This window comes from Patagioenas fasciata, chromosome 19, assembly GCF_037038585.1.
Source record: "Patagioenas fasciata isolate bPatFas1 chromosome 19, bPatFas1.hap1, whole genome shotgun sequence".
In the NCBI taxonomy this organism is placed as follows: Eukaryota; Metazoa; Chordata; class Aves; order Columbiformes; family Columbidae; genus Patagioenas; species Patagioenas fasciata.
The window spans coordinates 11,965,343-11,989,135 of NC_092538.1; the positions used below are offsets into that span (position 1 = coordinate 11,965,343).

The window sequence follows — 23,793 nt, forward strand, 5'->3', positions numbered from 1 at the left end:
GGTATTGCCATTTATTGCAATTATTCCGGGCTGTGCACCCCACGCACCTCAGCCCAGACAAAGGGCAGACACTGGCGAAGCCCTGAGACCCGCCGGGTCGGCTCCTCCCGCCCTACGGCGGCCGCTCTCCCCGGCTGTGGGCCCGGGAACCGGCAGCGGGCCCGGCGGGGCCCCGCGCACCCAGCCGGCGGGCGGCAGGACCCTGCGAGCCCCGTCCCGTGCTGCCCCGGGCCGGGCCCCCGCCCCGCCCGCAGGCTCCGCCCCTAGGCCCCGCCCCTTCCTCTCTCCTTCCTTCCCTCCCGCGGCAAGATGGCGGCGCCCTTAGCGCGGCAGCTGGAGGAGCTGCTGAACCCCCGGCCCGGCCTGCGCGACCCCGAGGACGACGCGGAGGAAGGTGAGGGAGGCCGGGAGGAGGGTGTAACACCCACGGCCAGCGGGGGCGAGCCGGGCTGGGCAGGGCCGGGGCGGGCGCCGCCGGACCGGCCGCACGTGGCGCCGCCGCGGGGGAGCTCGGCCGGGGCGCGGGGCCCCCTCAGCCCCGCTGGGCGCCTCGTTCACCCCGAGCCGCGGGCGGAGGTTGGCCCGCCCCGCTCTGCCCCGGGCGGCCCCACTGCCAGCGGCGCTCGGCCTGGCGGCACCCGCAGCACCGCGCCCGGACGGGTCCGGGGCGAGGCCGGGGTCACCTCAGGGATCGCGGTTCTCTCAGGGATCAGGGTCTTCTCAGGGCTGGGGTCACCTCAGGGGCCAGGATTCCCGCAAGGATCAGGGTTCCCTCAGGGGCCTGGGTCACCTCAAGGCCGAGGCTGGAGTTCCCTCAGCGCTGGTTCTCCCGCGGCTGCCCAGGCCCGGCTGCCCCTGCGCAGGTCCCGCCGCCGGCCGGGCTGTGCGGAGCCGGGCTTGTGCAGAGCCGGGCTGGGAGCGAACCGGCTGGAAGTCTCCAGGAAAAGGGACATAAAGGCACAGTGTGGGGCAGAGCTGCCTCCTCGCACTGGAGCGCAGCCCTCGCTGTTGCTGGTGACACCGGCTGGCACATCACACCACACCGTGCGCTCAGACCAGGCCACAGCACCCTGCACGTGTCTCTGCTGATGCTTACCAGTGACCAGTATCTAACTTACCTTTTAAATCGAGCTCTTTTACCTTAGTTGTGAATTTTGAGAAGTTTGTTCCTTTCCCCATGACATATAGGCAGCAGTGTCATCTTCTCAGTTTCCTTGAGTTCCTGCTGTTGAGTTAGCGTCTCCAGGGTGGAGTGGGTGTCCCCACTGGCCAGCAGAGCAGCCAAGCCATGGGGCAGGACCTGTCTCTGGAGCACAGCTGGCACAAGCTCCTGCATTCACCTCAAGAGAGAGCGCGTTAACCCTCACACGCTGACAGCAGTTGGCTCCAGTCATGGTAAATGTGCCAGCTAGCACACGCCGGTGTAGATGAGAGCAATAGTATCTTGTAAGCAACACCTTAGTAACCATTGGGGAAGTTATTGTAGTCAGCAGAGGCGTTTTCCCATGTTAGTGATCACGATGTAGTTTCAGGCTTCATGCTTTAGTGATGCCAAGACGGAGAACGCCAGAAGATCTGTTGAGTGCCACAGGTCATTCTGCATCTGCCCCCTCACAGATGTTCCTTGGTGCTGAGCATCCCGCCATCCTCTCGTAGCTGCAGTGACTGTATTTAGACCAGATCTTATTGCTTAGATTATGAGCAGGAGATTTTTTTTGCTTCCCCCCCTGCCTCAAGTAAACACTATATGCGAGGCATTAACATTTCCAAACACACATTAAAAGAGCACTTTGCGATGTTCAGCCAGTTGGATCGCTCAATTGGTTGAACAAAGCTAACCCTGTAATTTTGCATACAGGGTGTCTTGCTCATGAATGACAATAAGGAGGGAGAGGGGCTATAGTATGATGTGTTCTCTTTGCTGGACTGCTCTGTTCCTGTGTCCTGGAGGAGATCGGTATGAAAGAGGGTAATAACCACAGCTAAATTATTTTCTCTGTTTAGCCATTCTAAAATGTTTACATATTTATGTGGCTCATGCATATAGCAAGAGGCCAGAGTGCACCTGAATTGCATTTTTCCTCATTTAATCTGTAAGTGTGAAGTGTGTGAAGGCGTTCAGCTTTACTGAGCCTTCCACCCGGAGGACATCACTGCTCACGAGACCCTCGCGAATCTGTGGAAGGGCTTGGATAGGCTTAGTTTGTCTGGTGCTTTGTGTGGGTTCCCTAAAATAAAGAGGAGGCAGGGAAGAAAGCATGAATGTAGACGGCCTTCATTCAAAAAGTGAAAAGAATTCAGCAGGATTTTTGCTGTGGGTTAATGAACGTTCACGTCTCTATTGCAGGTGAGCCCTGTGGTACCAGACCTGCGTATGGAGAAGTCCAGAGTATGGGGAGGGGGTTGGAATTGGTCAGTTGGTGTAGGATCTCCCTTCCTTGTGCAGGAGGGAGAGCACATCTGGCTGCAGAGAAGTCACAGAATGTTTTCTGAAAAATACCCTTGGTGCTGTCTTATCTCTTGTGCTAGATCTTAAGTGTTAGTTTACTCAGTAGTTTCTAGGCAGGACTGACAGACACAAAATCCAACTTTGAGGCCTTTTCTCTGTCTTTGATTCCCCAGCAGCTTTTCCCCGTTTGCAGAAAATCAGTGTACTGCCTTCCCTCCACCAGGCCAGGAAGAGCCGTGCTCTGTCTCAAAGCCTAGAAGCCGGACTCTTGTGCAAGTTTGTGTTGCCATCCAGCTCACTTTTATTTGTAGAGCTTGAGGAGTTTTCCATGGCTGCTTCCTGCATCGCACTCTTGTAGTCTGAAATTCAGTTCTCTCTATAAATGCTGTCTCCCCTTTTTTCCCCCCAGCTACAGTTGCTAAAGTGATTGACAAATTTGAGGATGAAACTGCAGATGACATTTTGCCTGTTGGTAATATACGGAAAAAAGCTTCAGCCTCGCTCTTGGAAGCTGATAAAAGGTACAGTGGAAAAGCTACATCTCGCAAAGCCTTGCAAGCAGAACTCTGGGGAGATGCTCCCTCTGAAGAGGGATCTGGTAAGAAATCTCATTTCTTTCCCTTCTTCACTAGAGTGCTCATAATTTGATGCTAGCATGTTAGCTGAGCTGAGCCCGTCTGAACTTAGATGACAAACTTTAGGTCCCCGTTACAGGGTGATAAACAGGTACAGTTCAGTTGGACATCTTGAAGTGCCCTCCTGAAGTCCAGGCCATATTTTTTGGCCCCAGGGAAGGGTAAATCCCAAAGAGGAGGTCACTTGCAGGGCTCGAGGAATGAGTGTGTCTAGGTGTAAGATGAAGCTCAGTGCACTGACTGGACATTGTGTGGAGGAAAAGAAACAGCTCCCATTTTTAAGCTTGCATCTCAGGGACTACAAGTATACACATTGATTGCTTATTATGTCAGTGTTTCATGGGAAAGCTAAGCCATGGATCTCCTAATCATTGCTGCAGAAAATGGGAGCTGAGATATTTTTGTGGATAAGGCCTTGTGTTTATTTTATTTAGCCGAAGCAGAGAGTAGCATCATACACAGATGAAATGGAGTTTGGAGCTCACATAGCCCAAACCTGTAACTATTGATGATGCATACTACAAAGCGGCATGTTTGGCTGATAAGTAAATAACTTTTTCTCCTTTAATTATTAGCTGACGAAGCATTAGATGAATGGTACAGTGGCAGTGAAGATTCAGAAGAGAATGGCAGCTTAGGCAGTAAGACAAAGGAGAAGCTCAGCAGTGCTGGCAGTGACCAGGAGGATGGCTTGGAAGATGATGAGGAGACAGATGTGTCTGTCAAGGCTAAGGCACCAAAGTTCAGTTTCCAGAATATCACAGACTTCGAGAAATTTGCAGAGGGGATGGATGATGCAGGAAGCAGTGAGGGGGAAGATGAGGATGAAGAGGATGAAGATGATGCCGGCGTGGAAGAAGGAAGTCACGAGGAGGAATATGGGAGTGAAAACCACAACAATGTAAAGGAAACCAGAGACAGTGAAGATGATGGGGGAGTGATGACATTCTCAAAACGACAAGAGTCTGAAGAAGTAGAAAAAGGCAAATCTGTGAAGAACCAGCTAGGTTTGTGCATGTATTTTCCCAAGACTTTCACCTCGCTGACAGTATAGAAACTGGCTGTGTTAGGAGCCCCTTCAGCCTGTTAACATGCTATTAGCATACTGCATGTGTGTGCTACAGCAGCCCTGGTCATTTGCAAATGTTCTGCCAAGTCTGCTGTGCAAACTGGCATCACTACTGGTACCAAATTCCCTGTTATGAAGTGTATTTATCCACTGGCTTAATTGAACCAGTGCTGAATGAACTTGTAGTGTTGGAGGGGATGGGGACTTTCTGCACTTTAATAGCACTGAGCAGCGATGCTGATATTGCTTCTGTTTCTTTTCAAAATGTGATACTGAATGCAATTTCTTTCTGCCTGTCCTATTAAACTATCAACCTCCATTTGCAGAATGTCCTTTTCAACAGTACAGCAAAGGGAGGGGTTCTGTGGATCACAGAGCTGCAGGCAGGATCACAGGGTGGGACGCTGCTTTGTGCAGAGACACCTTGTGGCACCAATTTTGTGCTGGGTCAGTGAATGCAAAGATCTGCCCTAACCACGAATAATGTAGCCCAAAGGAGGGGGCCTGTGCTGTTGAATCAACAGTGCTTTGGCTTGCTGAATAATTGTTTTCTTTTCTCTTTGTTATGAAGCACTGTGGGATCTGCTGTTGGAAGGGAGGATCAAGATGCAGAAGGCACTCCACACAGCCAACCGGCTTCCGCAGCCAGATACTTACCCGCTCTTCAGAAAGGAAGGTGGACAAGAATTTGACAATGCGGTCGAGAGCTGTAAGAATTCTTTAATCTTTCTACTTTGGGTAGACTCTGCTGTCGCCGATATGTTTTGCCTGTTTTGGGAAGTATTAATGGGCAAGCGATGGCTTTGAGTTGCAGGTGTCTGTAGTATTAGTTGTTTGTTTGTGTGCCTTATTCATTAGGTACCACACAACTAGAAACCAGAAAGTGTTTCTTGTTGCTTAGGCAGTGCTGGTAAGCCTCGGCTTGGGTCCTGCTCTTATTTCTAGTTCTGTGGCGATTCCGTGTCAGATTTAGGTTTCGTGCTGGATCCTAGAAATAATTGGTTTGGTTACTGCTGCTTGGTGCAGGGTTGGGCTGCTTCTTCATCCAGAGACACCTCGTGGTACTGATGTTCTGCTGGGTCAGTGACTGCAAAGATTTGCCTTAACCAGGCCGTCCCAAGTCATCTTAAAAGTGGATTAGGAACTTTCACCATCATCAAACCTGACCCTGATGCTTGCCCCTTCACCAAGTTTGGCTGTTACCTCGTGGCTTATAGCTGATGTGAACATGAGAGTTAATCAGCTTAGGGGGAGTTACAGTAGGTGAGGTACTTTAAAACAGCAGAGCTAACTTTAAAATATAAATGAAGTGATTAGGAAAAAAGGCAAACTCCCAACAATAGTAAGCTGACCTTTCAGTGAAATGCATGTTATTAATATATTTAATGAGATGCATTACAAACTGCACCGAGCACTGTGTTTCATTACAGGTCTAAAATGCAATATCATTAAAGACCTTTAACAGAAACAATGGTTGACATTTTGATATTTCCCATAAGCGAAATACATCCAGGAACATGGAGTGTAATACTGCACACAGTGCAGCAGAGAGGTTAATCTTGCAGTTGTCCAGAACAGTAGAGGAAAATCCACTGTTAATAACTGCTCAGTGATTCCCTCCCTGCCCTCTTCTCGTAATCTGGGCAGGAAAGCTGCAGTAGTACGCTCTGATGTTCCTGAGAGCCTGGGTTTGCGTTCTGTATTTCATCTGCAAAGACAACAAGAAAATATAGTTGGAGTGACCTGGGCAACCAAGTGAGAGAAGTGATGAATTTAGGAACATTCTGGTACTACTACACTTGTTCATTGTTTTCCTGTGTACTCTAAGGGACCAGATTTACATTCCTTTAATTTCTGTTTTTTTAAAATTGTAATTGTGCAGTAAAGTAGGTTACAATACAAATAATTTTAGTGAGCTGCAATATTGTCCAGAGCAGCTGTCTTTCACTGCCTTGCAAAGATGCTCTTCCCAGAAGTTACAACGTGCCAAGCGTGAAGTAAGGAGTAACTGTGTGAAGATTGAATGAAAGACCGGGGATGTCGTTGGTGTTATGTGGCAAAGACCCATTTCTCTCTCTCTTTGCTGTGTTGGGCCCTGCAAGAGGGATTCAGGTCTCATCAGCAGCTGGAGCTTTACCCGGGGTAGTCTGAGCTTGTTGCATCTTCTGTCACAGAGCGTCTGCCTGGTGATGGGGCTGCACCTCCAGTTCAGGTGAAACTACGTCCTTGCTGAAAATACCATAATATATTTAAAGTTCTTGCATGAATTGATGCACCTTGACTTATGAGGAGGAAAAAAATCTCACTATAAATCAGCTTCCAATAAAACTCTTATTTTTGAGCTGATCAAGTGGCTTAATAGCTTCTATAAGAAAAAACTTTATTACTGAATGGGATGTAGTGGGCTGGGTAAACATCTGTGGACTCCCGAGTTCTCATCCCCCTTCTGTTACCAGTTTATGGACAGAATCCCGTTCCCCACACAGGAAAAAGCAGAGGAATTGTGCGTGAGGAAGTTGAAGGCTGAGTCGAAGACAGGACTTTGTAGATACTGAGAGCTGAGGTGGTTCCGTTGTACGTGATCTGCTTCAGTCTTGGATGGGATTTGGGATAATCACGCCATCATCACTGTGCTGGGCTGGATGATGCCCTCAGGGAAGCCTCAGCGCTTCTTTCCATATTCGCAAAATACATCTGGTTTGCTTTCATCATCTTCATTGAATAGGAAGAAACAATTTGGTGTTCAAGAGCTCATCCCGAGTCCTTCCATTACTCAGGAAGTTTCTGCTCTGTGCTCACAAGAAGGATGATTCTTTCTTTTAAATGGAAAACAGTCTTTTCTGTATTTGCCTCTTTGGCATCTCCCACTTGTGACCACCCTGCGTGCAGCCAGCGGTGCTAGGGAAATTCCTGAAGGGTTCGAGTGTAATCGTGTTAAAGAACAGAATGTTCTGTACTTAAAGCCAGTTCTGAGCAAAAATGGTGAGGTCGTGCTTGTTTGCCAAATTTTGAGATTCGAGGTTACAAAACTTCAAGTGTTTAATTTATTGTTTTTGTAATCTTCTCTGAAATATTTTATTTTTTAATGACACAACGTGCCTTGGACGGTCTTGGATTCCTGAGATCTCAGGTTCTGCTGGATGATTTACTGCAAAATTGCTTATAAATTGAAGTAGAAAATGTTTTGCAGACCTGGCAGCTTTCAGGCTTCACACCCATTTGTCACCCAGCATTTCCCTTTGTGTATAGAACAAGAATTAATTAGGCTGCACTGCAGGAAAAGTTTATGGCCATAATTTATATAGGATGAATTTCTGTTTAAAGAGACAGCATTGCTTTGTTTGCACCATCTTACCTTTTCTTTTTTTTCCTTTTAATCTTTAATTATATTCCAGACCTTTTTCTGTCACCCTTTTTACATACAAATTGGAGACCCAACCGTGGTCATGGAGCTCATGTTTATTCCTGTTTTGCATCCATGGAGGAAGCTGGGGTGGTTTTGGCGCTGCGAGGGCGGATGGTGGAGGCACCGCACGCGTGAGCTCCGCAGCCCGCGCGCGGGCGCCTGGAGTCGTCTGGCTTTTCAAGATACGTTTGTATTCTCTTGCCCCCATATCTTCCAGCCTAGTCTGGGGCTTGAGCTGTTGCCTCTGTTTGGGGTCTTGCACGTTCAATTAATGTTTTTCATAATCAATGCAAGTCAGAATTTGCAATCTGCTCCTGATTTGCACATTAAAGAGACCCATTAATTAAAAATTCCAATCCCTGGCATGTTCCCGCAGGATCCTTGCATTATTTACATAGAAAAAGAGTGCAAGGTGCAAGTTTTGTGCTGTGTCTCTGCGCAGATTGCATGCCTGCCATTCATTTCTCTGTGTATGTTTTCAAAGGGGAGGGAGGTTAGAAGTGGATCTCATGAAAATGTCACGAAAAATTACCCCAAGGGCAGGACAGAGCTAAAGCAGAGGTGGGAGCAACATCAGTGAAGCCACGTCCAGGGTCAGGAATTAGATAGTTCCTGGGTTTGGGGCTTGTGTTCAATCTTGATTCAGTGACCAAAAAAATACAGCTAATTGGGGGACAGGGAGGCAAAAAGAGCTTTAAGAAATGGTATCACTCAATTAACAGAAGCTGTTGTATGTGCCCTGGGTAGCTGTGCTTCCCAGTACGGTCATGTAGCTCTGTCCTTGCTATTTTAATTACTTTCTCTTTACAATTTCTGTTAAAAATACTAAGCTGAGGATGTTTCAGTGAGTAGTAGTTGGACAGCAATGCTTTATGCTTCACAAAAAGAGCTTTTAGCTTTGAAATAGGATAATCTGTTATTTTCAGCTTTTAGTTGAGGAGATGAGAGATTAAAACCATAGAGATGCAGGTGATGCTCTTGCAGGATGCAGGTGGAAACTCAAGACTTGAAACAGATGAGTTTATATGTGTGTGTTTTCATATATGTCTATGCTTTCACTTCCCAAGAGTTGTATTACACATTGAGTTATTCCTAGAAGGTGGTGTATGTCTTAGGTGCAGCAAGCCAACAGCTGCTATTTAATTATGTTTTATTGAAAAGTAGAGCTAAAAAGGAACACATAAAAAACTTCACAGACTTGCCTGGGACTGCACAAAGCTGGGTATGTGGTGCCTCCTGAAAATGCAGGAGATGCTGACTCCTTGCTCCTAAAAAGTCCAATCCAAACACTCAGACTGGCCCGGAAATGCCTGTTTCTGGGGTGGAAATGGGTGTATGTGTAGTGGGTGTGCTGGTGAGGGACTGGACCTTTATAATAATTGCCCGAGCTGGGCTCTTGGTGCACCAGGTTGCTTTGCGGCTCCCCATGCCAGGTATTTGCGGCTTGCGACTGAACAGCACATTTGTGGATGAGACCTCGTAAGGATGCGATTGAGAACCCCACTTACGCTCCTTGCCAGCAGGAGACCTCCAGAATGCCATGTGTTTTCTACTTTTACATTCTTGCATGTTAAATGTTTCTGTATGAACGCTTCACACTGATTGTCTGTTTTCTTCTGGGTTGGTTCTGTAAGATTTTGCTGAAAAGGGACTCAAGGCAGAGGGAGAGGTACTATTTGGTATCTGTTTAGTTGCACGTTCTCAGCATCTTTTTAGCAGAGGGTTTGTGCTGGGTTCTGTTACTCTGATTCCTGAGCTTTAAAAGAATTACTGACATTCTGTGCACCATCCAGGTGGGTCATGTGGAAGAAGCTGATTAAGCGTCGGCCAACTTTGAATAAGGTCGGGCTTTAGATACCAGGGAGCCTGTTCTGCTTCCAGTGAGGGAGGACATGTCAGGCCGGGCTGTGTTGGTGTGATGGGCTCCCCCTCGCCTGCACCTTTACACATCTGGTTAGAGAAAAGCTGTCAGGTAAAATGTGCCTTATTGACGCAGGCTCGCAGGAATCAACCGCCAGTAATTCACTCGTGATTTTGTCGTGATTTTGTTATAATCTCTATTCGTGGATCACTTCTAAAACTCACATGTGTCCGTAGGTACATCTGGAGATGCTAATATGTTAATGCAGAGCGGGGTAGGTGTCACCGGGGAGCGGGGCACAGGCAGATTACGCTGTTTCCAGAGGCATAGAGCAGTTACAGGATTAATTGGCGCTAGGCAAGATCGTGCACTTAAATATATCCTTGCTTTGAAGATTTTACTGGGAGCCTGCGCAAATGTGTGACAGCAGAACTGGGTTTCAAGCCTGAGCGTAAATTATCATGATAAGATCTAGCCCACTTAAAACTGGTAGTTCGTTTTAATTGAATTGTATTGGCCTAGACACTTCATGGCTACAAAAAACATCGTGATTGTCAATTCATGCAGGGTTGAATTTGATAGAAGTGGATGTGGAGGCAGGTGTCCCCAAATTTCACCTTTCCTCTCTGATCTGATGAAGAATCCATTCAGCTCTTTGGGACTGAGCCAGAGCCTGTTGACATTAACGAAGACTTATGTCTCGACTGGAATAAATGAATGAATCAGACCCTTTTTGTCAGTGTTGTTGTAGTGATCGGATGCCGTGGGGAGCTGTAGGTGAGCGCTGGGCTCGGTGGGGGTGATGAGCTCGGGGCGGCCGTTCTGCACCGGTGCCAGCGAGCGGGAGGGAAGAGAGGTGAAGTGAGGAGGTTTCACCAAAGGCTTAGGTCTTGGTTCTGGGCCTGAGGTTGGTTGTGCACGTTTGGTTGGGTAACGGGGGCTGTGATGTCTTGTGCACGTGCAGAACTCGAGCTGTGCGAGACACCGGGAAAGTGTTTTGTGCCTTGTTAATGTCTGTGAATTGTTCGGAAATTCTGTGTGGGAGGTGGTGGAGAAGTGCAGGTTATTTATTTGACATGCAGTTTTGGGCTCTGTTAAGAAAAAAGCCCTCTTGCCCTTCCCCAGAGTGCCAAGGCTTTCAGCGTGTGGTATTTAGTCTATTTGAGCAGAATTTTTGTCCGCTTCTCTTGTATAGATGTGGGAAAATTGAAGTGCTCCTGTTTTATAGGTGATCTCCATAGCCATATATGTTGGACGCTGTTGAGATTTGAGGTTTATTCAAACTGTCTTAAATTCTAGTGCAAGGAATGGTAGCAGAGTCTGTCCTTGAGCTGGTACAGCCGAACTCTACCTGTAGCGTTACACCACACTTCAAACACATCACATAGGTTTGCCTACGCTTAAGTTTCCCGAGATAATGAATAGCTAATTAAACTGAGTTTAGCTAAATACTTGTGCACGTTAGCCTGTATACTCTACAAACAAGATGCAGGGAAACAAAGGCTTGCGAAGCACCCAGACAAGCGTGTGCAAATGTCAGCTAACTTGGATTAATTGGCAATTGGTTACCTGGAGATGGAAACTCAGTGCTTGTCATGATAAATGTAATTAATGGCCTGGTATTATATGGGGAGGTCAGTCTAGATGGGCTAATGTTCCCTTCTGGCCTTAATATCTAGATAACTATGAAATTTCACATTTCCTCTTCCTTTGTCATTCTTGCACATGTACTTGGGGATTCCTGCCTGGCAGAGACGGGAATGCATGCTGGCAGCTACTTTACATTTACAGTAATGTAAAACATCAGGTTTTATAAATCTCATTTTAAAGGGCCCCGTCCCCTCCCTGGTTTGGGCTGATATCAAAAGATGATGGTTGAGGCAAATCAGCAGAGCATGAACTTCATGAAGTGTTTCTTTCTCTCCCCTCTCAGCTTTCCCCCTCCCCCAGTCCCCACTGATAAACCCCTTCAATACCAAGCCTTTGATTCTGTTGTTGCATCTAGTTATTTTCTTTACTTTTAGCAAACTCATCTGTGTCCGATCCTGTTGTCCTTACTGTCAAATGCAGTAATATTAGAGTGAAAGGGCTAAATGGAGTCCGTTCTGTGACTCTGGGAGTAGCTGAGCTGCCTGTGTGAAAGGGGTTTGCAGCATTGGCTCCTTTGTGCTGCAGGAATACAATTTTCCCCTCTGCAAAGGCTTTCGCGTCATTTGCATTCCAATGGAACCGGCAAATTGGGCCTTGGCTATGGAGCGAACCCTTTCATTGCAACCAGCAGAAATCGGCCTGTTTCCTGCCATCACTTGATCAAATTCCACAAACTGGGTGTTTTGGGAGGCGTGGAGGGAACGTTACTCCTGTAATTTCCTAAAATAACCTGGACAGGTTCGCAAGTCCTTTGTGCTAAGATTCAGCTGAAGTCCGTGAGAATGGTATCCATAACTACACCACTTCTCAAAACAATCAGATCAGTCTCTGCTGCCAAAGGGCTCGCAGCCAGCCTGTAATTTAGTCCAGCCTGGCTCTTGTAGCTTCTGTCTTGCACTTACAGTAGCCTTTTATTCTGGAGTGGCTTGGCTTTGGGGCACCAGGACATACAGGGTGCAAATGTGAGGACAGCGGCTGTCCTGCCCGCACCGGATTGTTCCTCCTACAGTCGATTCTGCAGCGGGAATTACAGACCAAAGCCCCATGTTTAGGATGCGATACCTGGAGGAATTCCCTCCGCCTGTCCCCGACTGGTAATGTTCTGTGCTGTTGGGAATACAGAGCAAGCTCCAAAAGTAATACTGACAGACTTCAGAATTATGATACACTGGAGCTCCGGCGTAATTCTTTGTTGAAGAAGTTAGAGGCCTAAAATGTTAAGGCTTATTGTTATTCTGAGTTGATAATCTCTGCCTTGCTTTAATAATTTTTCCTCATGCCTGGATAGCCTGCGAGTTGCACAATAATCACTCACACAGCTTTGTAATCAATGCCCAAAGTAATAGGATTCCGCTGGCCAACGGCAATTAATAAATTTGTGTCTTTTTTAAAACACTAGCAAGTCGGGCCTGAAATACGACTGACTGGCTTTCCTCATTTGCATATTTATTGCAGTGGAAAAATTCTTGCCGAATGATTGATGTTGAGCCTGCCTCTTGAATTCCAAACAGCACATTATTATGAAATGAAAAATGCCGGCCATACAGTTGATTAAAGTTGAAGACAGTGGAATCGGTGTTTTTTAAGATTGTGGGAGAATTAAAGGCATATTTTAATAGATGTTGACAAGAAGTGAACTAACAAAAGCAAAGCAAAGGATTTGCTTGAAAAGATTTAATCAAACGTGTTTCTTGGGGGATTAATTGCTGGGGATGACTAGTGCAAGTGGCTGGCTTGTGGATTTGAATGAGAAGTATTGTTCTCAGGCCAGCGTATTTAGTGCCATTTTGACCTGTAGCTTAACTCCTGTCCCACCGCCGTTTGAAAGGAGCGAAAATTTCCCCTCTTGATGCGAATGTCGCGATAAATGCCCATACCTGATAAAGATGCTTTTCATTATGTACAGCTATTAAAATAAAAGAGGTTTGATTCCTCTCCGTTGTGTTTGCGTAACGCGCCCGGCGCGCTGGGCCCGTTGTGTGCGGTGCTGACACACGTGGTGACTCCGGTGACAGGGGAGCTGTCTCGAGATTTGGCAGCTCCGTGTTTGCTCTGCTCGCCGTGGTTCGACCACCAGCGTTGTCTCAGCTTTTCCGTGTGAGCATTTCATACAGTCTGTACGAATTAAAAGCGTGCAAGTCGGCGATATTCATGTCATGCCAGACCCTCAGATTTAATTGAGGGGGAAAAAGTAGTTAATTTCCAGCTTTGGAACGGGCTCTGAATTTCAGCCCTGGCCTGTGCGTGCGGCGCATGTCTCGTGCTGGCACATGGTGGTAGGGACGCTCTGGTTGCACACGGTGTGTGCGCAGTATTGCCATGGCAGTGCCCCGTGGAGCCCTGTGAAGTGCCATGAACACACTGCAACGGAGTGGAAATCCTGGGAGGTTTGCTCCAATTCTCAGGATTCCATCCCTGACCACCATACTCAATGTGCTGGATGCACCGGGCTCAGGCGAGGAGGCGCTCACCCGCTGGAGGAGTTTTGGGGATCCCACTGGTGGGGTCTCTCAACACCTTTGCAAGCCTGGCTTTGATGCGCCGGCTTTTCTCCATCGTCTTCGTGTCTCTGCGTGAGGCAGCTCCTGCTGCTCCCCCAGCTGCTCGTGAAGGTGAAACGAGACCCCTTTTTAGAGGTCACAAAAAAGAGCGCAGGTGTTTCTCTGCGCAGGAAGCCGCCTTGCTCTAGATGCGCTGAAGTGACCGCGATGGGCGAGCACAGAAGGCACTGACACCGTGGCACCCCGCACCCCGGGATCCCAGCAGCGCGGCCCGTGCCTCTGTAACCGCGAGCATTGACAAAATTGATCTTTGTGGCTGGAGAGCAGCAGGACAGATTTCATCTCTGGTGGGTCTCCTGACACTTTGATACATGGCAGTGCTATCCCTGAATGGAGCTAAATACTCCAGGGCTACTTTCTGACTGGGTGAAGGGATGTATAGAATGAGAACGTATGAGAGAGTATTAACAGAAAGGCACACTTTGATTTACTGGTACTGGCTCCCAGCTTTCTTGGTGGATTGATATGCTGTCTGCTGGATCTGGAACAACTTTTTCGCTCCTGTACACAAAACGAAGGGGCTCCCGTGGACTCTTAAAGTGACTCTTACAAGTCAGCATCTCACCACAGACACTCTGAGTCCCGTTTAAGCTGGAAGTTATATTCAAACCACGTTTGTTGTGTTCTTGGAGCAGCTGCAGATAGATCCCACTCAGCATCTTTTTCTCTTTCCCAAAGGGCAGCTTTAGAAAGGGTTTGATGGAAGGAGGGGTCGGCTCTTGTCCTGGGCTTAGTTGGCCTCCCCTTCACACAGAGTATGGGTTATTTTAGAGGTTTTCGTTGCTCGTACTGAAATGCTGTAAAGGGATCCAGCTTCTTTTGCTTTTAAGGCGATACTGAGCGGCCTGTCCTCAAAACACAGGTTGGACGTGCAGAAGTAACTCCTGGGGAAGGAGGTAGTTTTGAGATCTTTCTCACTAACGTTGAAGCTGTCAGTTGTGACACCGATGGCGATAGAAGGTAGAATGTTTACCCAGCACATCGCGGTGCGGATTGTAAGAGAGATGCCAGGGAAGATGAAGAGAGAGAGGAGACCGGGAAGAAAACAACCCCTTCTGGAATTAAACATGAAATGGGTAGGGCAGGGCTGGGTGGGAAGAGGGCAGGGAGGGAGACACTTGGCTTCTGAGGTTGAGTTTACAGCGCACTTAAGCACCCAACAGTAACGATGAGAATGCCATCCAATAATGCTATTAAATACACAAGAACCGAAAGCACGGAAATTACCCAGCTGTAAGAGGCTCATGATGAAGCCGGTGTGTGGAATAATTAGCCCTCCCACCTGGTTAGATGCACGGTCATTGTCTTCCCTGCCCTCTCCATCCCCTTCACTCCAAATGAAATTGCTCCCCATCCCCACTTCTGGTGGGGTCCGCATCTCGGAGCCTGGGGAGCCGGAGCCGGGCTCTGTTCTTGCCTGCTCGCCGCGGCCCTGATAGACCTCAGAAGAGCTGGAGTGCTACTCCAGTTATAATTGACAGGATCAAAGCCGCCTGGGGTGCATTAGCACTGCTGCTGGAGCATCGGCAGCAGGGAGGAAATAAACAGTTTCGGGAGCTCTGGGGACATTCGGCTGCGTTGCAGGCAGTGGGAAGGGTTTTGTTGTTGTAAGCTGTGCACTCGGGCTGGGGTGGGGCATTTTCCTTTTGCAAGTGATGGTTTAGCTGCAGACACATACAACAAATGCCTTTTTAAGGGCTTTTGTCTGTTTGTCTCTTGGAATTGTGTTGATGCTAACACACGACTGTTTTACAAGTACAGCAAACCTAATCCGTTAATAGGTTTATATAGAAGCGTTGTCAGAATGGATCTGGAATGAACCGTGGGCCGGGGAGGATGAGTCCAGCAGCTGATCTGCAACAAAAATCTTAAAGCATCTTCTCCTTGACATTCCTGTTACTGAGGTCAGGCCGTAATTTATCTGAAGATGGTGACAACTGAGCAATATCGCAGTGGCAACATGAGGGAGATTGAGACCTCTGAATGTCTGGGCTGATTTCTGCTCGCACTGTCTCTGTCTGCCTGATGAAGATTTGCTGTTCACTCTACCCATGATCTCTGTGTCCTTCATTAAAAAAGAAATGGAGTACTGAAGAGTTCTCTCCATTCTTTTATTCCAACTACAAAGAAACAAACAGGTCTGGGAGTTAAGTGAAGTGTGCAGTTAACCCTTCCCACAGTCAGCTGTAACTGTGTGTCCTTGGAGAACATCAGATGGTTTTCTCTGTGCCTGCATAGATACAGGAAAACGGTCAGCTCTGAAAACCTTTGGATCCCCAGCATCAGATGTACCTTCAGGATCTGTGTGTGCAGATACCCCGGAAAGCGGCTGTTCGTGCCTGTAAAACGAACCTTCACACCGTGTATTGATCGTTCGGTACATCTCGCCACTCCAGCCTTTTCTTCACTTTCTCTCTCTCTAAGGATCTCTGGACCTGAAGTTCTGCTTTTCTGATCAGTATCTTCTCGTAAAACTTGCCAGGTCATTGTTTAAGTTTCCCTCATAGATCAGATCTTGTTACATTTAATTTTACTTCCAGTCTGATTTCTTATACCTCTGGCACGGTGAGCACAGCGGCATTGAAACCAGCGATAGAGCCCTGCAGGAGTTTGGGTTTTGTTCTTGCCCTCCCCTTCTCCCTCTGCTCCCTGGAACATGCCCATTATGTACAAGAAAGAAAAGTCAGAGGTCACGTTGAGACAGGATGTACATATATACATTTTCCCTTGTGTTGCTTCATATTATTCAGCTGGAGCTGAACTGGACACAGGAGAGAGATGAGTTAGTCAGCAAGAAGGGTTTTGCCATATGTGTGTGTCATCAGACACTTCTGCGCGCAATACTTGCTGCTTCGATATGTTAATCCTTTGGGCTCTGCAATCCTAATGTTTGTCAATGAAACGTGAGATCAGTGCACTCGCAGCCAGGCAGGTGGCTGGAAGCCGTCCTGCCTCCTCTCCTCCCTTTTTGGGAAAGAAGTGTTCTTTCTCAGCATGGTGGTGTTTGCCATTCGCAGCTGTAAATCAGTTTGAAGAGAAAACCGCATCTCTAACTGATAAGAGAGAAACAGTTAATGGGACGTGCAGTAGCTGTGGCAGAAATTCAGATTCAAGATGAGATGCTAAGTCTGCACCAGAAGCGAGGATCAGTGGCAAACTGTCTCTTGTGTCTCTTGTTCTGCAGGTTTTAAAGCCCTGGAGGCATTGCTGAAAGTGTTAGTGGAACTTCAGGATGAGCTGCTTTACCAATACCCAGGCACGAGGCATCTGGTGGATGGAAAGCAATCAAAAACTGAGAGGTAAATACAAAATAAGACCTTTCTGAATCCCTTGGTCTCCACTCTCCAACAAACAGGACAGTGCACAGCCTCTAACTCTACTCAGTCTCAGTTGCTGCTGTATCTGAGCGACAGACACTCTGGACAAATGACCATTTGAATTCCTTCTGCCAGGGTGGGAAGTCCGTTTTCTAATCTTTCTGATAATAGAGGAGGGTTGTTTGCCATCAATATCACCATGGTGTGGTAGTGGAAGGGCCATTAAGAATTCATAGTTGCCTTAGAGAGGTGGAGGGTGTTTAGTCCGTGTGGTTTTTGTTCTAGTGATGATGAAATCCCAAGCAGCAGTGACGAAGAGCAAGTGGATAAGGCTCAGGAGAAGAGGAGGAGACCCCCAAAACGCAAGCTGAAGATGGAGGACTACCCAGACTTCATAGCCAAGCGCTATGCTGACTTCAGGTCATATCGGAACAGTGTCTTGCAGAAGTGGCATGAGAAGACGAAGCTGGCGTCTGGCAAAATGGGAAAGGCAAGGCTTGTTTTGTGTGTGCGGACGTGCTTATTGTTCAGCCGAGATTTGTGGAACAAGTTGGTTTGAAAGTTTCCCGTCATAGATGTTACGAGTTAAGCCCAGTTAGAGCAGTAAGAGTTTAACACACAGGTGCACACTTTTCACCAGCCTTGAAGGAGTTTGGAAAGAAGCTCAGCCCTCAGATTTCAAAGACATCAGCTGCGCTCTTTAGTTTTGAGCAGATGGGCAGGGGCAGATGGTTTTGGGAAAACCTCTTGGATGGTATGGGTGTTCTCCCCAGCAGACATCTCATCATAGCCCGTCTCCAGCAGCAGGTGAGCTCTATGAAAATGCTGCTGTTGCTGATCAGCAAGCTGTTTGTATTTTATAACAGAACTAGAGGCTTCTGTGGCTCTCCCCCTCCGTGAAGTGTACACTTTAATACAATGGGTAATCATTTCACCCGAAGATCCAGGGACTCCTAACATCTGTGAGTTAGTATTAATCATTGAGAAGTTCATCTGAACCAGAACAGCAAAGGCATTTTATTAAGCCAGGCGTCAGGTTGCCTCAGGTTGGGAAACAAATAAGAAATCCTAGCAGAAATCCCTGCAACGAAGCCCAAACCCCCTCCTCCTGGAATGCTGTCTGCTTATCCACTGACATGGAAAGATAGAGGAACACTGCTGCCTTGAGGAAAAGCTTTCTGCATTATCTGACACTAGTTAATGTTGTTGCAGGGTTTCGGTGCCTTTGAGCGTTCAATCTTGACTCAGATTGATCATATTTTGATGGACAAAGAGAGATTACTACGGCGGACACAGACCAAGCGATCAGTGTACACGGTGCTGGGAAAGAAGGAACAGGAGTCTCATCCGGTCCCTGAATCTTTGCCTGAAAATTCGGTAAGGGGGTTTTGTATAGATAACTCATCCTGTGGCGGCAGTGAAACGCTGCGAAACAATTAGCCTGAGCCTTTAGCAGGTAATACTCTTGTTTGTGAGAGATTTATGAAGGCGGTAGCTGAGTGTTGATTCCTGTAATGTAATAGCTAAGGAAAAGATGCAGACATTTCAATTCCAGCTTTATGGTGTTTGCATTATCTCCTGTGCCTGTTCTTGATGGGAAAACAAGGTTTGGTCTCTGATGGTGCCCCTCCTGTGCTCACTAAATCTGCTTTGTGAGGCAGCAGCTACAAAACTTTGTTTTTCCTCTGGAGTTTAGGATCTTTAACCCAGAAAGTCTCTTCTGAAATCATTCTGCATATAACCCATAGAATATGTTAGTAGCAAGTCTGTTATTAATTTAGTATTTAAGAATGAATAAATACTCAATTCTGAGAGTTCATGTGGAATTACTGCACTTGCAAGATCTATTTTTGCCATTACATTAAAAATATCTGTAGTATTTTGCCAGAAAGACTTTGCACAGTCCTATTTATTTCCCAGTAAAGGTATCATAAATCTATTTTGTCATTGGCAGCGTTTCTGCCTTGCCTTTAAATGTATTCCCAGTTCTTAAAAGCTTGTTATGTTGGGAGCTTTTCTCCATCCCTTCCTATCTTCCAGCGTGTTTACAAGCCGCGGCACGTGATGCCGTCAGAGTTAGGGACAGAAACCCGCACAAACGGGCTGTCGGTGTTCCCTTTGTGTTTCTAGGAGGTCCTCCCTCCGTCAGATTCCAACAGGCACCTGAAGGACATCGATGAGGAGATATTTGATGACGATGACTTTTACCACCAGGTAGGTGATGGTGAATCTGTGTTGGAATTACGACTCCACTTGGTTTTTGATACTTAGAGAACTAATGCGGTTGGTTCTGTGCTCTAATTTTCTCTTCCCATTGAAACTCAGTGACCTGTTTAAACATCCGATATCTCTGTAGATACCTCAGAGAACTTTACTCTGAGCTTTTGATGTGGGGCTGTGTGAGCTCAGACTGCGTCGTGGGTGTAAAGTTACTGCCATTGCTGGTCCTGCTGGACTTGGGTGAGTCAGGGCTGCAGGATGGGGTCTGTGCCCATAGTTCTCACTGCTCAGCACCGCTACACAGGAGAAAAATTACTGCATTCCCTAAGGGTGACTGTTCCTCGTGGGTAGAGCCCCGTTATGAAAAATGATGCTGGTAGATCCTCAAAAGCACCTGAGTTACTCTCTTCTTGACCTAAATCATCTCCTCTACCTGCTGAATGAAGAAGCTGCAGGGCTTCTCTGGCACTTTCCTTGGAGTTGTGCCAGCTTGGATTTAGGTCAGTTATTCCTTTTATTTGCAAAACTCTTAGCAACAAGGAATCTGCACCCGACGCGTGGAGGCTGCAGCTTAGGGAAACCTTGTGGTTTTAATTTATTTAATAAATGATAGTGCCAGCTTTATTTTTTTGGAGTCCAAATGGACCAGAAGCCCAGCCCAAATGGACCCTAAGAACACAGAACAAGTTAAGTTAGTACAAGAAAACAGCGAAGTGGTGAAGGAGAAAGAGCTGTGGTTGATAACGGATGGTCCCGTGCAAAGAAGGTGCTTATTGGCCGTGAAATGTTAAGTTTTTAAAATAAAAATAGCGGTAGATGAATGGCCCGTCTTTCTTTCTAATAACTTTAACTTCGATAAATCGTGATTTCAGAAATATGACTAGTCACAGCTTAGCTTTTCCCCTCACTGGTTAATTGGGGTGCTGGGGTTAATCTAAATTAAAACTTAAACTAATAGAGGTCATTGAGAGAAGAGAATCACCTGAGTAAAATAAATGGGTCTGCCAGGCACAACTGTATCTTGGCCATTTCCCAAGAGGGAAGTGGCAGCAAATTGGAGTTGTTTCAGCGTTCGGTAGAGGTGAAGGATGGGTGACGCTGGTTTAATGCGCGGCACCTCCGGAAACGTTCCAGATTGCGTTGGGCGCCGTACCAACTGCCACCCCCCGCGCGCGGAGCGCGGGACCAGCAGCAACATCTGGCAGCACAGCAAGGAATGGGTGCGACTCTCCAAACCCCACGGACTCTAAATATGGTGCTTAGCCCGGCGGAGGCTTTAATCACTTACTGCTCTTTGGCAGCGGGCAGCGACAGCTTATCCTACCCTCGTACATCACGCACAGACATCTGCTGAGCCACCAGGCAGCTACACATTCATTTTCCTTTCTTGCTTGTTTCTTTTTTTAATGCTTTCTTCCTTCCCTCCCTCCTCCTCCCTCTCTTCCATCCCTCTCCCCTCCTCTGTCCCCAGTGCGCTTCTTGGGAGAGACGATCTGCAAAGATCTCTGCTTCGTTGTGCGCAGTGGTGGGGATGCAGCACCCGCACCACTGGCCCAGCAACGTCTGGAGTGGGATTTGACAGAGCTTGGAGCAGAAACCAATTCGTTGATAAGGCGGCACTGAATGGCTGTGTGTTTTCTGACACCTCCCAGTTAAACTGGTTTCATAAAGCGCTTTCCTTTCTTTGCCAGGGTGGTGAGCCGAGCTGATCGTTGCGTTCAGGAAGGGTAGAGTGCGTCGCAACAGGGCGCCTGGCTCACCGGGCTCCAAGGTGGCGGTGCCACATGTGCCTGGCTCACCAGGCTCCAAGGTGGTGGTGCCACACGTGCCTGGCTCACCGGGCTCCAAGGCAGCGGTGCCACACGTGCCCAGCTCACCGGGCTCCAAGGCAGCGGTGCCACACGTGCCCAGCTCACCGGGCTCCAAGGCAGCGGTGCCACATGTGCCCAGCTCACCGGGCTCCAAGGCAGCGGTGCCACATGTGCCCAGCTCACCGGGGTCCAAGGCGGCGGTGCCACACGTGCCCAGCTCACCGGGCTCCAAGGCAGCGGTGCCACATGTGCCCAGCTCACCGGGCTCCAAGGCAGCGGTGCCACACGTGCCCAGCTCACCGGGCTCCAAGGCAGCGGTGCCACATGTGCCCAGCTCACCGGGCTCCAAGGCAGCGGTGCCACATGTGCCCAGCTCACCGGGCTCCAAGGCGACGGTGCCACATGTGCCCAGCTCACCGGGCTCCAAGGCGGCAGTGCCACACGTGCCTGGCTCACCGGACTCCAAGGCGACGGTGCCACCCGTGCCTGGCTCACCAAGCTCCAAGGCAGCAGTGCCACTTTGATGCACTTGCGCAGAAACGACCTGTGCCTTTACTGGCGTTTCTGAAGATTTTAATAACATCAGAGAAAAAAAGTGTTTCCTTTGTTCCGATTATACGTCTAAGCTTTGTAAACTAAGCTGTTTCCTGTGATATACCATAGATCAGCGTCTGCGCGGCATTAATTCAAATTGGCTTGTGAGGGCTGAGAGATCAGCCTGTTGTCACGAGGCTGGTTTCAGCTGTACTTAGCGCTTTGTCTCAACTAGAAATTCTTAGGGGTCTGCAAATCAGAAAGGTCAGCAACTGTAGTATTAGAAACACTGATAGATAGCACATGAAAATGAGACCTAACCTCTAAAATGAAAATTGACCTCTAAAATGAGAAATGAATCTCTATTACCCTTGAACAACACCCTGGTGGCATTTCTAAATCCCTCTAATTTTGTACGATGTACTTTGTGTGCGTCTCTCTAACTCGTGCAGAGAAGGGAGTCCTTTTAAGGTGAGTTCCTCAGAAAGCACACATCATTGACTCCAGTGTAAATTTTAACAACGGCTTTGGTGTCAGCAGAGGTGGGTGAATACCGACTGCTGCTGAAGCTCTTGCTTTGGACACGTTCTCCCTTCTCTTTGTCAGCAGTTGCAGATTTTAAGCTCTCTCGCGTGCTCGGGACGCAGGAGGCAGAGTCGGCTCCCGTCTGCTCCAGCCCTTTGTGAACGCAGCCCGTGGGCCTTGGCAAACACGCGACCTCCGCCTGCTGTTCCATGCTTGGCAGTCCCTGCTTTAGCCCAGGGAGTCTGATGGAGTCGGTTTTAATAGTGAAGCTTCGTTAAGGTCAGAAACACCCGTGCACAGGGGCGCTCCCGGCAGGCGTCGCTGCTTCGTTCCAAAGACATAAAACCGGTGTTAGCAACTTTCTTCTGCTTGCTGTTGCCCGTCGTCCACTTCGCACAGGGTTTGTCCTCCTGCTTCCAGCTTTTGGTGGGAGCAGCTCGGAGTTGTGGACTGCGGGACGTGGCTGCGCTGGGCTGCAGGGGCTCAGTTGTGTTTATTTACGTGGGAGACTGAGCTCGGGTGTTTGAAGTTCGGAGAAGATGTGAAGAGGTGAAGGAGGGAAAGCAAAAGGGGATATGTTTCAAATCAAAGCCTTTTGATGCTGAAATTGCCCGACTCAAACTCTGTCTTCACACATCAGGGCTTAATGCTGATAGTGATTTACTTACACTTCCTAGTTAATAATTAGACATTGGGAGACACCATATATCACTCCTAATGGAATATATGGGGTCTGATGAGAGTTTTCTGTTTTGACTAATAAATTTTAACCGAAATCGCCAAGCTTAATGAAATATTACAGCTTTGGAAGTGTTTTAGGTCTTGTGCTGTGAAAACAGTGTTGCTTTATTCAGTAAATGAATTTATCATTCATTGTGTATCCTGAGCCCCGGCCGGCTCTGAGCATGGGCTGAACGCAAGACTCTGAACTAGAAAGTGGAAAAACTAATCAAATCCTTAAAGACCAAAGGCAGCGAGGCAGGTCTAGACTGACTTTTTCAGTGGTAGCCTCTGGCTACATCCACTTTTATTTTAGTAACCATTGTTAGCATGATTTATAACTTCAGCTTGAAGACGTACACTATTTAGGTGTAATAAGGTGCTTCGCAGCTTTTATTTCTGTTTCCTAATTTCCCTCTTGTCCCTGCTCTTTTTACTCCCCCCTGCTCTTCTGGTGTCCCTCTCCTCTCCACAGTGTCCCCAGTCCTGCCGTTGGCGCTGCACTGACAACATGTCACCGTCAGCCCCAAGGTCACCAGAGCCCTCTTTGCCTCAGCGAGCGGCGGATCGGCTGGTGGCCCCGTTAGTGCGGAGGGGACGGCGCTGGGCAGGGTTTGGTCTCCTGCTGCTGCACAAAGCTCTTCCCTGCTGGTTGTGGTGAGAGGATCCTCTGATGTGAGGACACATCTGGAATATTGTGTCCAGTTGTGGCCCCTCAGTTCCAGAAGGACAGGGAACTGCTGGAGAGAGTCCAGCGCAGGGCAACAAAGATGATTAAGGGAGTGGAGCATCTCCCGTGTGAGGAAAGGCTGAGGGAGCTGGGGCTCTGGAGCTGGAGAAGAGGAGACTGAGGGGTCACCTCATTAATGGTTACAGATATCTAAAGGGTGAGTGTCAGGAGGATGGAGCCAGGCTCTTCTCAGTGACAACCAATGACAGGACAAGGGGTAATGGGTTCAAACTGGAACACGAAAGGTTCCACTTAAATTTGAGAAGAAACTTCTTCTCAGTGAGGGTGCCAGAGCCTGGCCCAGG

General features: G+C 48.0%; 1 protein-coding gene across 1 annotated transcript in view; it reads left to right on the plus strand.

The window, feature by feature from the left end:
* The first annotated feature begins 286 nt into the window (after positions 1–286).
* The window catches only part of AATF (apoptosis antagonizing transcription factor), a 43,663-nt gene continuing 20,156 nt past the window's right edge, over positions 287–23,793 (plus strand). The window contains exons 1-8 of the mRNA XM_065852876.2: positions 287–394; positions 2,859–3,047; positions 3,660–4,091; positions 4,725–4,862; positions 16,816–16,930; positions 17,234–17,438; positions 18,161–18,325; positions 19,079–19,162. Coding sequence (XP_065708948.1) covers positions 310–394; positions 2,859–3,047; positions 3,660–4,091; positions 4,725–4,862; positions 16,816–16,930; positions 17,234–17,438; positions 18,161–18,325; positions 19,079–19,162 — 1,413 coding nt within the window. The 5' untranslated portion in view covers positions 287–309. The remainder of the gene's footprint in view (positions 395–2,858; positions 3,048–3,659; positions 4,092–4,724; positions 4,863–16,815; positions 16,931–17,233; positions 17,439–18,160; positions 18,326–19,078; positions 19,163–23,793) is intronic.